Source organism: Cryptomeria japonica, chromosome 5 (genome assembly GCF_030272615.1).
Source record: "Cryptomeria japonica chromosome 5, Sugi_1.0, whole genome shotgun sequence".
NCBI lineage: Eukaryota > Viridiplantae > Streptophyta > Pinopsida > Cupressales > Cupressaceae > Cryptomeria > Cryptomeria japonica.
In genome coordinates this window covers 479,409,996-479,427,518 of record NC_081409.1, presented here as the reverse complement: position 1 = coordinate 479,427,518, position 17,523 = coordinate 479,409,996, and the positions used below count along the sequence as shown (strand labels likewise).

Genomic DNA, 17,523 nt, shown 5'->3' with positions numbered 1-17,523 from the left:
CCCATGATAATGTTTTGTATTTACCAACATTCATTTCTTCGTCGCTCCCCTCGCCCCCCCTTTTTTAAATTTATTTATGTTCTATTAGTGTTATTTTGCTTGACCTAGTTGTTGTATACAAGTGTTGTAATTTATCTTCAAAAAACTTGTTATTTATTTTTGTTTTTGAATTTTTTTATCTCAAGGTGTTTTGACCTTCGATTGCATATTAAGAAAAATAATATATGTAAAAAATAAGTGATATCATATAAACATCTAGATATAATATTACACTTGCCTAGATTCACATTAGAAAAAATAGATTTTAAAATTGAGAGATACATTACTTTGAAAAATTCCATCCACATTTTAAAAGAAAATATTCTTTTCCTAAAACTATTTTTAACTCTAGAATGTCAAATTGAACTTTAAACAATTATTTTTTAAAATCCTAATGTTTAATTGAAAACACATATAATAATTAATTTTTAACCTTAAAATTTTAAAATATAACCAGATACAATTATATTTGAACCCTAAAATATCAAATTGGAACACTTAAAAAATCATACGTGCTATTTCTTAAAACAAAAATTCTATTTAGAAACAATTTGACATGCAAATGATGGGTAAATGCATAAATATGCTATCTTTTGGTTTTTGTGGAGGTGTTATTTTATTACTCCAAATAAAATAGAATTTTGGCCACTTGTTTTCAACTATATGAAACCGTTACATTCAAATGATATTGGAAGAGTGCCATAATATTTAAAAAGAAACAATCAATAAAATTAAGTTGCAATAGTCATATTCCCTTCTATATCTCAACATAATTTACCTAGGTATATTTAAATATACTAGTTTTATTATTAGTAGTAGTTATAGTGACGTGTAATTTGTAAGGTGAGGGTCGCCTATTTGGGCGTTTGTAATTTTGTTCAATAATACATATAGAAAAGGGCGGTTTAGGGAGCGTTTTGGTGCGAGAGAGAGAAATTGGGTTTTCGTGAAATTAAGAATAGCCTACTGAATTTACTTTTATCCATAGCAAGCTGGCTTTTATTGTTAACTTGTTCTGACGGGTAGAATTGAAGAACGATTAAGCTGAAGTGAAGCTGAAGTGATTGTGTGCTTGGCGCAGCGAAGACGGGCCTGAGGCATTTGCAACACATAATGGCGCAGGGGGAACAACGTCGTCATCATCCGATTGATATCTCTTCTCCATCTCACATCGATTATGATGATGACGAGGAAGAGGAGGATGAAGGTCTGGAACAGGTTGAAAAAATCAAAACACTGCTCTCAGCCTTGAGTCTTGTTTCCAGGAATCTGCCTCTTCCTCACCATTTACTTCACCATATCACTGGTATTTATCACCATTCGCCCTGTAGCCGTCGCCAACAACATCATCTTGATGATGAAGATGAATTTCCTCAAAAAAAGGTGTATTATCGAGGATTTCTTTCGTTTCTTCTGATTTTTATATTTAATGCTATGGCTTCGGTAATTAGCTTCAAGTAGTAAAAGGCTTCAAATAGACATCGGATATGTTGTTTGTTAAATGCGGACTGTTTAAGCTCTTCCGCAATAGATATGCAGGATAATTGGGCTTATATCTTATATTAATATTATTTTGGCAATTTGTAAAATCTCTCAGCCTGGTTTCGCTGCTCTATATAATATTGTTGATTCAGTCACATCAGACCTTTTTTTCAAATTGGCATTTGTCATGTGTTTTTAGAGGAGGAATAGCAAGAGAGGCGGCCCTAAGTTTGACAATAATCCAAATCATTAGTGAAGAATTCTTACTGCTGTACATTTTCTATTCAATCCTATCCATAGGCAATTTGAAATTTACATTTTAATGGCATTATGCCGTAGGAAGCCTAAAGGGAACCACTGTGAGCCATCTTCTAAGGCTATTGTGGGCTATTTTCCATGCCCACTAATCAGGGCAATTATTCCTGTGTTATGGGGAGTTAGACTTCTGACATTTTGGTAAAACCAGACTGTACCAATTTCTGAAATTAGAATTTAATTATACTTAATATATCCTGAATAGCTGAAGGAGGGTGAAATGAAATCCCAGTATATAATTTTCTCTGGGCAATTGGCGGTCAGTCTCTAAAAACATTTATTAGGTCAATGCTCATTTTGCTTTGGTTAGTCCACATGAAACGATGGGAACCGGACTTTGAATGTAGCTAGTTTTTAATCAGCTGGGAATTTAGTGAGTTAGGGTTGTTTACAACCCTCAAGCTTTGGCTGCTTTTCCAGGCAGCAGAATCATAGTGCAAATAAAATCTGTGCTATAATAACAATGCCAATACTTGTCATGAGTGGTTGCCACGTTCTTCCGAATTTGAGTCAGCTTTTGAAGAAAATGCTTTGTTTCCAGTCTATTATTGCAGGATGCAGGAGCTTTTTGAATTTTTGACTGGTGCTTGTTTGCAGAAATTGCTCCACGTTACGGTTAGGCAACAGCTCGGATGAGATGGCGAGTCAGTTCCTGTTCATTGACTTGCCGAGTCATCTGTTAGCCTTGAGTTTCGTGACTGTATTCTACATCTTAATCATTTTATAAACAGATGACCGCTACCTTAAAATAAAACACAACAAAAGTGCTTAACAAAAGAGTAAGATAAAAGATGTATTTCAAAAACATACAATGGAAAGAAGAAACAATATGAAGTCTGACAAAGTGGCAAAGAATAGATGTTAATCCTGCCTCATAATGGCTAATTTAAGTGATAATTGGATCACGTAAACCAAAATTTAGAATGAAGAAACTGGACTACTATCCTATTTTACATTCGAGTCTGAATCTCCTAAGGACATATAGTGTTTGGGACAGTAAAGGAGACATTAAAAACCTGGATAGAACTTTCTGGTGAATAGGAAGAAACCTTTTTGAGAGGTTTGTCAGCTCCAAATTCAGGATTAGAAGACTTCATAGTGCAGTTTGAGCTCTGTACTTGGTCAAAAGGAGACTTCACAAAATGCTTGCATAAGCTACCAAAAAGTTAAAAGATATGTCCTGCTCCAAGCCTTAAGGACCTTAAAAATTTTCTTTAAGCACTTTGCTGTTTGTCATTAAATGGAATAATGTGACTTGTACGCAGTAAATTTGTTCTAGCAAGTTAATACCTTAATATCTACAATTCTTATTTCTTATTGGGAAAACAAGTCCAACAAGATTTGCAGTAATGGGAATTGGCACCGGGAGAATTAAGAATTTTGATCAGGATCCTTGATTAACAGATTCTCAATTGGGAAGGTACACACTCAGATCCAGTTTTGTGCTGTAATGAAGTATATTTAGCAGTGCTTTTCTATTTTTAATGCAATTTTGTAAAATGTTAATTTATTGAATAATTAATGCCCTCCATGAACATTTCTTCTATCTGAAAATTGACTGGCACAATCTGAAAATTGCTTGAGTATCTGAATTTTTCTTTCTTTCATGTATTATCGTATCCTGTTGTTCAATACAGCCCTCTACTTGGCAGAATTTTTTGCAGACAATTCCTTATTCAATGGTCTAATAAAAATAAGTTGCGTTTGTTGATACTTTTAGTATGCTTGATGATATATAAACACTGGTTCATTCATTTTTGATGATCTTATGAACTTGTGCAACATAGTACTTAGAGGAGATTAATTCATTGTATTTTGCTTGAGAAATATCACTACCTGTCATAAGCAGTGTGATTTTAATGCAGTTTTAAATTTGTTTTCTACAATATATTTCTGCTAACTGGTCTTGTATTGTTTGCAATGCAGAACTGTTACACTTATGATATTCAGGCAAATGGAACTTCACATGCTGTGTTACAAAGTACATAATCTAGACTTTTTCATAATTGCAATTCTAAAAACTTTGGCTTTTGATGTCATTACTCTGTTAGACCTGGCTGCATTATGGTTATAAATTACATATTGCCTGTATTGATAATTCCTTTTAGGGGAACTTGTAGAATTTCTTATACAAAACCTGCATCAGCGAAGTAATTCTTCCTTTCATAATGCAGCTATATACAGAATCAACATATCTGGAGCATATTACTGATACTTAAGCTATCAGTTCTGGTTACTAATGCTTAGACATTAGCGTTGATATTATTAAACTGTGACATCTAGTTGAACTCTTGGCAGTAGTAATTGTGTTTACTATAGATTCCTTTTCTGCAGTCTTGTATTGAAATATTTTTATGGTAGCACAAATTTGTACTGCAACCTTTATGTTGTTTTTGTTTAAATTTTACTAATAGATGTTTCTAGCTGTTATTTCATGGATTCCCTTTTCTTATGACTGGCTTCTTCTACAGAATTAATCTGCACATATTAAATGAAAATAAATCCTGTTTATAATTGTGTACCATGTTCATAAACATGATTTTCTAACAAAGTTTTGAAATTTTCATAGATAAGCCTTTTGAATAGTATATCTGGATTCAACTACATTTTATCCTCTTTTAATAATTCTCGGGACTATTGTCCTATGTTCTGTTAACTTTTTCTCTGTAATATCTAGATGAGCATAAGAAAAGGCACTGGCAGTGCTTATGTAATCCGACTGTTTAGAATACACCACAAATTTTGAGAATTTTAAGTTTGTTAATTTTCTTATTATTAGATGACCTAAACTTCTGCAAAATTTGAGAATTTTTTAAAATAATAATCAACGTGCTGGTTAGACCACACCCTGTGGTCGATCATCAGGATTAATTATAAGATCAAACAAATGGGCACCTTATGTAGATAATATGGATTACAATCTTGTGAATAGATAAATGTCCAATCACTAATATTTCATTGACATTATCAAATAAATGTCAGTTTTCTCATGTTTATTAAATATTGCCTATATGTGCCTTGAGCATAGTAACGATCAGTTTCCAAGAACCACTCAATTGAACCCCTTCATCCCTATTGGGATTATCAGGATGCTTGAAATCATTTTGGTTTAACTTATAGGTATTTCTCTGTATTCATTTGATTTAGGGGTGATCTACTTATGCCAATCATTCTTTGTAGTATTTCTTTATACTTAAAATGATGAATTATATTGGGGACCCTGCAGCCATGAAAAGTTTCCCTAGGTGTATATAGCTTGAACATGTAGCTAAGGCTGCAACTGTAATATTAAAAACCAAGATAGTAAAAGACAGAAGATGCCATATGGGACACATGGTTAGAGCTGAAATATGAAATCGATAATAAGGGTGTACTGTCAAAAAAGCAATACATATAAAAGACCACTACAGGACAGCATGAAAGAAAAGGACTAGCCTGAAAAGTATGAAACCATGGCTAGCTGGGGTCTTAGGGTTCCCAAGGGGCACAAGGATTGACATCTTGGCTTATTTTCAAACCCTATTCCAACCTCACAATGGGCATAGCTACTATCTTTTTGTCCAACGCTACAACTTGCTGCTTGTTATCTCTTGCAACCATCCCAACCTGCTCAAAGGATTGCCTCACATTTGTTGCCAACCCATCGCTCAAATGCTAGCCACAATTGTTCTTGGAATTTACCTCTCTCTACCATGAGCAAGCCTGCAACTACCGTGATTCCCTGACCAAACCCATGACTACCATGACCTTTCCAATTGTTCCCTTTAGGAATGCACAATCCCATTTGAATAACAAGGAGCTTCTTCCCTTATCTTGATGCTCCGAATCTTACCCTCTATGATCGCTTGAGTTCAATTCCAATCGAAGGTCAAATTGGCTCTGTTGGTATTCTTTTTTGTGTCAGCCCCTAACCTTAAGGATCTCACTAGACTATAGTCAAGGTGACCAATTTTATCAAATAAGAAGATGCTTATCCTCAAATAAGGGGTTGAAAAGGCTAATGAACAAGAGGAATAAAGATCTCTTATGCTTTTTGAGCCTTGCCAAGCTTGGGAGGGTGTTCTTGGAGATCCTTTCACAATGAACAAATAAAAAGATTAAAACAAATCAACATACAAAGATGACTTTTGTATTTAGCTTTGATAGCTGTTCTTTACGGAGGATTGCTTGCACATACTAATTACAGATGTCTTACCTTAGGCAGCTAGGTTAAATGATGGACTTAAGATGAAACTTGGTCACAAATCCCTATAAATATATTCATTGTTATCTGCTTACAACATCATTAACCCAGTCACATACATCACTCAATAGTCCTCTAATGGTTTAATTGGTTACAGGATCACAATTGTTTTATCAGAGATCTACAGCAATGGACTGTATTGCAGAACAAATAAACTACAAACAATTTATTACAAAGGTATTACAAAGGTTTAAAATGATTTTTCTTGATTTTTAATTGAGTCAATGGATAGCTTTCAATCATTAGACCGGTGTCTATTCTTGCAACAGAGTCAAATCCAGGGGAAACCCTGATGACAAAGTAAACCCTAACTATTTGACGAGTTTAATGTGCTTGGCTCTATCCTATAGAGCTTAAACCTTCAAATACCCTTCTACCCCAAAAATGCACCTCTATTGAATAATCCACAACTGTTTCAAGAGCCCCACAGATTAACCTTGAAATATTTTTGCTTTGCCATATATTTGCACAAAAGCAAGATATGTTTTACAACACCTCTTGGATACAAACTAACATGGGTCAACACAAAGAAAAACACATTTGAACTTAGGGATTCCTTTGATCCCCAAAAACTTATAAATAGAAATGGAGAGTGGTTAGAGTAAAGGGAAAAATGTAATCACTTATATTGATTTTATGAGAAATTTACAAAGCCACGAAAGATTTCAAACAAATCCAAAACTGATTACATTCATATACACAAATATGAGGAAGATTCACAACTCGACCCAGATGAGCTTGCTTTGAAATATGAACAAAGACCAACTCGTAACAAGAGATACATAGGCCCATAAGTGGATCTACAACTAAGGCACATTGTTGTGAGAATAGAAGGCATGGTTGTTCTGCATTCATACCCATGTTGATGTCATGAAATCCAAAACCTGTGCACCAAATTGTCCTTCTGGGACTTGAAAATACTTTGTAGGTGTTGAAAATTGGTCCTCCCTTGATTCACCATCATATTGATCAATGACGGCTATAATGCATCTAGCACCTTCAACCTCTGGGCTCTCGTTTGATGCCTAATCAAAATCGACTTCCCATATATTCCTCGATGGGTGAGGCTGTTTGGTACTCAGTCTCCCAACCTTTTCATAATGAACACCCATGTTGATGTAATGAATTTTGAAACCTGTGCACCAAATTGTCCGTCTGGGACTTGAAAATACTTTGTAGGTGTTGAAAATCAGTCCTCCCCCGATTCACCATCATATCGATCAATGACGGCTATAATGCATCTAGCACCTTAAACCTCTGGGCTCTTGTTTGATGCCTAATCAAAATTGACTTCTCAGTTTCCCAACCTTCGGTCTCTTACCCCTTTAACAGGTGGAATTCTTTATAATAGTTAATGTATAGGATTTTAAGTTGTTTCATTTTTTGATCCATTTTGCTAATCCCTTAAGATTTTCTATTGAAGGGTTAAGAATTATATATTATTGATTCAAATTTCAAATATAAGTGTAGTTTGGAATGTCTGTCCTTACAAGATTAGAGGCATTAAAGAACAAGAATATGCTTTTTACTTTTGTGATGTAGCATGTGACAATTATAGACGTTGCACCTTCAGTGGGCATTGATTTGCTTTCTTTGTCATCTTCATCCCATTTTCAGATGGCAATGTGTATGATGGAAAGGCTGCGGCAAGAGAAGGTTCCCATGAAACAAGAATTCAAGAGGTAACCATTTTTGTTGTCACATCTGGTTACAGTTCTATTACTTGGAGTTGGGAGTGTACTGCTCCTTTTCATCTAAGTCTAGTTATACAAGTACGCTTTTCACTATGTTAGGCTTTTTTCTATTTGTGCATATTTCTCTTCTTTTGCTAATAGAATAACTAAATATTAAGTCGTTAACTGCATAACACGAAAAACCCAATATTTTGCAGAAGGAAATAGTAAGAAACCTTTATATGCCCTTCATGTTTACACTTTATTTTTTAGGCAGGCTTAATATTGGTCTTTGTACATTTCTCAGGACCTTAAGAATACTCTTCTGAACCATACCGATGGCATAAACAACTACAATAATTTTTGTAGATTGTAGATAGCTAAGTCCTGCCTGTACTCCAGGCCTGACTAAAATCTAAAAAGTTTAGATACACTGGAGAATTTAGACAGAAGTAATATAGTAAAATATAAACCAGAGACTAAATGCTTGGATGACCTTGCTTGCCTGCTGAATGGAGTGCATCATTACTAACATTTAAACAGATCATGAAGAGTGTGCTGGGATGTAATAACCTCTACCAAGTTAATTCGACCAAACTTGTAATATGATTAGTTTCAGCTTGTAGACAGTCTGTCAAACTCTTTGCAGGAAGCCAAATATCGAGTGTTATGAAATGCAAACACTTAAAACTGCTGCAACTAAGATTCTAGATTGTAAATCCATCATAAGATCATACCATGGACCATGGAATTTCCCTGGACAATTCGTCAAACATTTTGAATGCAGCTGCAATAGGATGCAAGATGCAAACTTTTGGCAAATATATTATAAGCATCAGTTTACAAATATTAATATTGACTCATACAGCTTGCCTGGGACTTTACTCAGATCTGCACCAGTGGTGGAAAAAGTTTCCAAAGACTCCCATGGCCTTTTAATGCTACTGTTGAACACTTGCAACCCACATGCCAACACCACATAAGGTTGCGCCCAGCAAATACCTTTTGAAATCCCTTTTAAATGCTCACGATGCCACACCTAGCATTAAGTATTTGAATTCCCAGCCGTTGATAGCATTCATGCCCAAGAAAGACAAGTTATTCACTACGAATGATATTAAAAAATGAACAATATTAAAATCTTTAATCCCAAATTTTAGAGAATCAGTGATTTTTTTTTTGTTTGCAAACCTTTGGAAAACTAGCAATCTTAAACCTCTAGATTAGATATATCTTTCTCACGCACAAACTTTGAAATCCAATTTAATTGATGCACCTGTGAATCCTAAGCGAATCCACCATGATTGGCAGAAACAAGTTTTTGACGGATAAACCAAAGAGATCCCAAGGGTTTTTGTTGTATGGTTTTCTGAATCAAAAGCAGAAGCTCTCAAAGCTCTCCAAGAAAATAGCAAGTCAAGAATAATCAAATGAGGTTTCACAACCTCTTTTTAAAACCCTCATGCAACTTTCTAGAATTTCAATTATAAAAATCACTTTATAAATACTAATTTCTTTTTGCTCTTAAAGTGACTTTATAATAATTTATTTTATATTCCTGGTCATTAAGTGACCCACTTTATAAATTTCCCATTGACATAAAATAAAATCACTTTATTAAAATAACCATTTTTCAGCTTTTAATTAATTAAATATAAAATTAAATTAATTAATTGTTCCCTAATAAAGTCCAAAATTAGTGTATGGGAATTAAGTAGGCTAAAAGGACACTTCCAGCTACTCAGCAAAAGAAGACTTTATAGTCTTCCTTCCCAAAGATTGCTTGTCCGCAAGCAATTTGAACTTGTATGCCAATGCCAGGATCCCAAATGAATTTTATGAGTGCTCCTTCATGAACCAGCAGCACCACTTTGACACAATTGAAACTTGCAAATTTGTCATTCTGCATTATACTGTAAAGAAATCCAACAATCATGGAAATTTTGGAAAGGATAAGCATAACTCAGCAAGTCACCATCACAAGTTTCCATCGCAAAATCAATATTGCTCCCAAACATTTGAATTGTTTCTCTTGCACTACTTCCCAAATGTGATGAATGCTGGCAGCCATAATCATCCTTTTCAATAACAAGTTACGAACACTTTCTCTTAATTCGTTGATGTCAATTTGAGCATAATTACATCTGTCCAAAACTAAAAACCATAAACCACAATCTGATTTTTCCAAAATCAGTGATATGAAAGTAGGATAGCAGCTGCAATAGTGAAATATACTAACAAGAATAGGGAGGGAGCATGCTGAAGGTTGCTGTTATGAAATTCTCATATAGTTCAGTTCCATCATTCGTAGCTTTAAAATTTTAAATCCTTCAGTAAAATCATTTTGGAACTTGGTCATGCATACCTTTGGAAATAAGGTAATTTCCTATACCTTTGGATCTTCTTGAACAATAATTGGATAACTTTATTCAATCAGAGAGCTGTTTAAATAGGTGATTACAAATGGTGATGTTTCTAAAAAAGAAACATCCTCTTCTAAAAATAGAAGTCAAAAATAGAAAACTAAATAAAGCAAAAAATTACAATACTAATTAAATACTAATTAAATATTCTAATACTAAAACCTGAAACTAGGATTATGAGGAAAAATTGACAAACCCTTCAAAAATAAAGTTACAAATCATTGTTTTTTGTGGAAAAAACCGGTAAAAAACCCTAAAATAGGAACACCCATCATAATTTTTTTGTGGAAAAAAATTAGAAAACCCTCCAATAGAGAACATTGTAATGGTACTTTTCCCCTATGATTAATTTAGTATTTGCAGCGGATTAAATAAATCAAATATTAAGTTTACTTAAGATAAATAATTTAAAAGAAAGGTATATACATGAATAATCAATAATAAAACATTGAGATAATAATTTGCAGCAATGAAATATTAGGGCAATGACAATATGAAATTGATTAATACATATCTGTAAATCACGGAGAGGCTGCTTTCCTGCACGCAGAGGATTAGTTATAGGTATAGGGTTTCCAGGCAAGGGAGCACTCCAGGAGGACACGGTTCTTACACAGAACCCCACATGCCTTCACGACATGAAATAAACACGGTTCTTACACAGAACCCCACATGCCTTCACGGCATGAAATAAACACAGCCCTGGCCAGGACACTCCCGGATGTACACTGTACTCCGGGTTGGACACACACTATATGCCCCTTCTCCAATGCCCACTGCCCACCCACCAGACCTTAACTATCCCCTCTCTTGTGCTTCCTTTAATTTATCCTTCTCTTCTCTTCTTCTCCCATATGCACCTTCTCTATTAATTCATATGTTTATATAATTTGACAAGGGTGTTTACCAAAAATCACACCCTTTCATTATAATAATATTTTTTAATTGCTTTGATTTATATATTCTTTTATTAAAAATTCTTTCATGGGAAAAAGTCCCATAACAAACATGATTTTCGAGGACAAAATAGATCAAAACCCAACATAATTTTTGAGGAGAAAAATCGAATAAAACCCACCAAAAAAAACTTCACGCGGCAAAACACTAGACATCACACAACAAAACATTACTCCTTGATTGTTTAGGAAAAAATCAAGCAAAACCCCCTCATGATTTCTTGTGGAGAAAAATTAGAAAACCCAACCGATGAAAAAATCTACTTATCAAAAAGCATAGAAGGCCGACTCCTCTTCAAAATGCTTTGCAACATGAGCTTGCTCCTGCTTCTGATGTTGATGTTTTTGTAGCTAGGTCGGATTCCTTCTAGGGCTGACCTAGCATATGGGTGACTAATTGGCCTATCGGCCTTAGTCACATTAATTTGCAAAAATCAATATGTAACTTGTATTTTGGTTTGGCCCTAAATGGGCGATGTAACTTGTGAATTGAGCCGGGCCTATAATGGGCGTTGAAACTTGTAATGTGCAAATGTAACTTGTAAGTGTGAATAGGGCTGACCCTATGTTAAACATGTAACTTGTAAATGCTTATACGGCTGACCCAATTATGGGCGGCAATCATATTATTGTTATTATTTGCAAGGCCGACCTGAGGTGTACAAATGAGGTCAAGGCACATATATATGCAAGGTTCATTCATGCATCAAGACACACATCAAGTCAGCGAATTACATCCTCCTTCAGCAGCGAATTTATCCAAGACAGCGAATACATCTCTAAGACAGCAAATTGCATTATCAAGATCAACAAACTCATCTCCCAGGTTAGCGAATCTGTGCTTGAACAACGAACCTCATTCATGGTCTGCTACAAGTCTCCTTAATTAGCGAATTGTCCTCTCTGATTAGGGCATCATTCTCAGTCAAGGATAATTGCAGATAAGTTTGTTATAACTTAGATTTTCATGGTGCTGTTCATACTATTGTGTGCTCTAGTGTAAAGTTACATTCTGTTGTTCATATTGCTTCAAGTGTTGAAGCAAAATTGTAAAGAAACAGTCTGATTATTGCCTAATACAAGTTGAGATTTTGTTGTTGGGTTTTTCACCTCCAAGAGGGAGGTTTTCCCACGGTACTCTTGTGTTCTATGTGATCATTGTGTTATTTCTGGTTATTGTATCAGAGCGGGTTTGAATCGATCGTGATCAAGAAGAGGAACTCCAAATCAAAAAGAATGCTGTCAAAGCAAAGAATATCCTGATTGACTCCGTGAAGGATCATCTTGTACCTATCATTTCCAAGATGTCTTCAACCAGAGATATGTTCAGAACCTTGGAAGGCATGTATGAGATCAACAACACCAACAAAGCTCTTGCCTTAAGGCAACGACTTCACAATGTAAAAATGGATAAAGATGAAACAATCATCTCATTCTTTATGAAGATTACTGATTTGAGAAATCAGTTGAGCACTATTGGGGACAATATTGCTGACAGAGATCTTGTTATGATGGCACTTAATGGTCTCCCTCAAACTTGGGAACCCTTCATTCAAAGCATCAATGGGAGATCCAAGCTACCCAAGTTTGATCGCCTTCAAGCTGATTGTATTCAAGAAGAGTCAAGGTTGGTAACAAAAGGAATTGGGTGTAACCATTATGATGTGGAAAATCAAGTCTTTGCTACTCATACTTCTATGGAAAGTGGCAAAAGAAGAAAGAGGGATAGAGACAAAGAACCAGATTCTGTTTCAGATTAGAAAAAGAAGGAGGATTTATCTCACATTCAATGTTTTAGGTGTGACAAGTATGGCCACATTGCTCGAGATTGCAAATTCAGATCTACTCATCTAGCTTCTTTTGCGGAAATTGACATAGGGACACCTCGGGAGGAGCTAAGGTCTAATGTCAATTTAGAAGGGTTCTTATTCTAAAAGGAGGAAATAACATTTCAGCTTCAGAGGGAGCCTCATCGTCTTGAAGATTTGGTTAATGCATTCTTCTCTGCGAGAGAAGTTTGAGGTGCAAGCCGTTCATAATGCACTTCACACTTCATGATTCTTCTCTCCCTGATCAACTAGGGTCGCGCTGGTCCATGGAACATATCTCTGATCGGTTCTCACTGATGGACCAAGGGTGTCATTACATCATCGTGAGGTCACAACCCTTTCACATTAGGATGATGATAAGCAGGTCTTTACTGGTTCTGAAGTTTCAGTTTATGGTGATCAATTCATTGGTGTAGAAGTTGATTTTGTTGATGACATTTGTAGTGAACCAAACACTCGAGAGTTGACAATGTTGGGCAGTGTTGGCAAACTTGGCATACACACCTCATTCTTGAGACTATTACCTATTCCTCTTGTTAGGACATTAATTTTCTTTGTTGCTTGGCAACTTCATATTCTTTGATTTCTTATGGACCAGTGGCTGTCCTAGTTGGAATCTTATGGCACTTCCTGATTTTGCATTGAATACATCAGCGATTCAATGGTATGGGAGTGTTGAGGGGAGTTTCTTCTGGATAGAGTTGGAGTGTGGGAGATTTTTTTTTGATTGGCATGGGTTTGGTGATATGTTTGAAATCATTAATGTTGCTGATCAGAGTTATGGCAGCGAGGTTTGGTATCCTTTCGTGTTGCATGTGGGGGTTCATCTTCATATTGTCTTGTTGTCCTACATTGCATGGATGGTTACCTCAGGGTGATTGGTTGACAAACTCCTTCATTGCTTATAGCAGATTTTACAGATTGATATGGGATCCAGACATTGACATGTTTGGTGCGTCGACTCTTGTGGACCAAGATATGTTGCTTCACCTTGGGTATGTAGATGTGATAATTAGTATGGCACAATGGATTAGTAGAATAGTGCTCCTTAGGATGATTTGGGATCCTAGTATTGGTATGCAATTTTATGGTTCCTTGAGGACAAGCAATCTTTAAGGAGGGAGGATTGTAATGTCCCGTTTTAGGGACATTAGAAAATCGATTAAATAATTGAGTTTAAGTTGTCAAAACATAATAACATAAAAGACAACTTAATTTAATTATTTATTAAAGCAGATTTAAGCGACTTTGATGCCAACATCATATTATAAAATAAAGTCACTTTATTATTATAGGGGAATTCCAAGAGATAGGCAGAGGATATGTGAAGAGTCACAGGGATGTGCTATTTAAGTACATGGAGAGGCTCATTTTGGTATGCTTGGTTTTTGCTTTGTTATTGTTCTCTCTTGGAGAATTCTGGGAAGCTTAGGCTTTTAGCAGGTTTGAGGAGGTAAACCCTTGAGCTTGGAGGCAGTGGAGGAAATCCCATTGTCAGTTGGAGATATCACTTAGGTGTCTCACTTTGTGCTTCAAGTTCATATTGTTGGTAATTTCAATTTGACTGTATATTTTGTGGTTGAGATTGGATATTTTTGTTGTTTTTTTCTATTGAAGATTCAATGGCAATGTTCATATGATTTTCAGAGCTTGTTCTAAACTTCAATTAAAGTTTTAAATTGAAAATTGTCTGCAAAATATTGGATGTTTTGGAGATTAAATTCTTGCAGATTGTTCATATCCATAGGGGGATATAAATTTAGAATAATTTGAATTAATATCCATAGGGGGATATAACACCAGGCTTCCCACAATAGTGACAGGGGAATTAATTTTGATGAGCACGACAACCTCTCAATTTTGCCCATCAAATTTGTCATGGTCTGTACCTGTCGCTGTAGGACGAGTAGTTGTACCTAGAACAATCGAATCGAGACATCGGTACTAAAAAATCGAGAGCATCCTCTACTCCCAGTTATTGTAGTTTTGGCCGTTGAACTTCTGATTGACTTCCAACACGATGTTGGTCAACAACGCCATCCCTCTTGCTTTCTTATGCATGAAAAATGTGGTCAAACTCCAACGTCAAAAAGAAATTTGATTTTTTTGTCAAAAATCAGTCAAAAACCTTCAAGAATCGTCGGTACAAACTTCAAAAAATCTAAAAAATAGGCTCAAAATTTGGTACGGATTTATGAGAACCCAATTTTCTTTTCGGAAAACGCAGAATTTTTTTGAAAACCTAAGAAATTTTGTTGAAAACCCTAGGCATTGGTGGCACAAACCCAGTTAATAGTAGACCAAGCCACATTTAAAAAAAAAAAAAATCGTAAAAAATACAGATTCCATAGGTAGAAATTAGAAACCCCCTTTGGTTGCAGGTTTTAAAAATCGATCTTCGAAAAAAACAAACAAAAATGCGGGCAAATCCGATTAAAAACTGTGTCGGCCAGGGCGTTGAAAACGGTCGTAGAAAAATTGTCACATGCTAAAACCTGTTGCGAAAAATGGCTCGGGCTAAAAAACGAAAATTCATAGATAAATTCGCGCCGCTCGAAAAAAACAAATCGCTGATAAACTTTGCATTGCCGAAAATTGCGTAACATAGAGAATCAGGCAGAAAAACGCAAAACTAAATTGCATACAGAAAACGTGAAACAAATAGGTCGCAATTTTTGTAGGAAAAGTCGTAAAACAGACGTAAAAAACGTGCCCTTGTGCATGTGTTGCCACAAATAGGAGCCGAGCAAGACCCAGATAGGCCGTAAACAGGTGTGAAAAAACACCAGGCCTAAAAACGACCTAAAACTGCCATGCGAAAATCGCAAAATCCAGCCTTGCAAAAATAACCATTTTCCTCGAGTAGAAAAAAATTCACCCAGAAAAAAGTTTTTTATTTATTTATTTTAAAACTCCCACTAAAAAAATAATTCCTTTCGGAAAATTTTTAGAATAACAAAAATCTTACTAAAAAAATCTTTGAAATTTTTCACAGAAAGTTCCATTCGGAAAATTTTTAGAATAACAAAAATTCCCAATTTTTTTATTTCCATGCTCTGATACCATGAAAAATAATTGGATAACTTTATTCAATGAGAGAGTTGTTTAAATAGGCGATTACAAACAGTGATGTTTCTAAAAAAGAAACAATCACTTTTGAAAATAGAAAACTAAATAAAGCAAAAAATTACAATAATGACCATTAAAATACTAATAAAATATTCTAATACTTCTTTCTCAGTGATCTCTTTGATAACTTCTGATTTTTTCTTCCTGTCCTAATTTTCTAATATAGCTATCTAGCTTCATCTTGCTTTGATTTCCTTCTTCAAGTATTCCGAAAAAATCATCAAAGTGGACTTGATTCTTAAAATCATTTGGTAATCCTTGGTACATTACCACTTCCGCATCCTGTTTTTTTTGTAATATTTTTTGAAGAGTTCTTATCATCTTATTTTGACTCTCTCTAAGAGATTCAAGCATTTTATTTTGATTTTCTCTTATGAGAGACAAGTCTGCCCATCTGAAACATTGCTGAAGTCCTCTGAAATATTCTGAATCACACAACCCAAATAGGCTGACAGAGTACTCTGCTCTGATACCACTGCAATAATCCCTGCCAAGTTATTTTGACCGAATATCTAGTTTGAACTTCCAGACATTTTGTCAACCACTTTGCAGGAAGCCAAATATTGAGTGTTATGAAATGCAAACACTTATAACTGCCGCAACTAAGATTCTAGATATAAATCCATCATAAGATCATACCATGGATCATGTAATTCACTCGGACAATTCGTCAAACAGTTTGAATGCAGCTGCAATAGAATGTTAGATGGAAAACTTCTTGGTGGCATCAGTTTACAACATTTTTTCCACTATGATATTGATAGCAATACATCCACTGATAGCTTTCACACCCAGCAAAGACACACTATTCACTATGAATGATATCTAGAAATGAACACTATCAAAACCTTTAATCCCAAAAATTGGAGAACCAAGCAAATCTTCAAAAATTAGCAATCTTCAATCTACAGTGTAAATATATGTTTCACACGCCCAAACTTTGAAATCCAATCCAATAGACGTCCCAATGAATCTTAAGCTAATCCACCAAGGTTGGCTAGAATGGGTTTTGGTCCAATCAACCAAGAAAGAACCCAAGGGTGTTCATCCTAGGGTTTGCTGAACTGAAAGTAGAAGATCTCAAAGCTCTCCAAGAAAATATCGAGTCAAGAATAATATAATGAGCTTTCGCAACCTCCTTTAAAACCCTCCTGCAACTTTTCGGAATTTCATTTATAAATATTAAAAATCTCCTTTTAAATTCTAATTTCTTTTTGCTCATAAAGTGATTTTATAATATTTTATTTTATATTCCTGCTTATAAAGTGAGCCACTTTATAAATTTTCCATGTACATAAAATAAAGTCACTTTATTAAAATAACCAAGGTTCAACCATTAATTAATTAAATATAAATAATTCCGAGAAACTTAAGACTTTTAAAATTAATGTAATTAATTGCTCCCTAATAAAGTCTGAAATTAGCCTATGAGAA

The 17,523-nt window shown here is 35.0% G+C and overlaps 1 protein-coding gene across 1 annotated transcript in view; it reads left to right on the top strand.

Annotated features, from left to right (window-relative positions):
• Positions 1-934: 934 nt before the first annotated feature.
• LOC131049734 (probable ATP-dependent DNA helicase CHR12) overlaps positions 935-17,523 on the top strand; it is a 199,935-nt gene continuing 183,346 nt past the window's right edge. Inside the window, exons 1-3 of the mRNA XM_057983800.2 lie at positions 935-1,422; positions 3,763-3,817; positions 7,697-7,761. Of these exons, the coding sequence (XP_057839783.2) occupies positions 1,153-1,422; positions 3,763-3,817; positions 7,697-7,761 (390 nt within the window). The 5' untranslated portion in view covers positions 935-1,152. The remainder of the gene's footprint in view (positions 1,423-3,762; positions 3,818-7,696; positions 7,762-17,523) is intronic.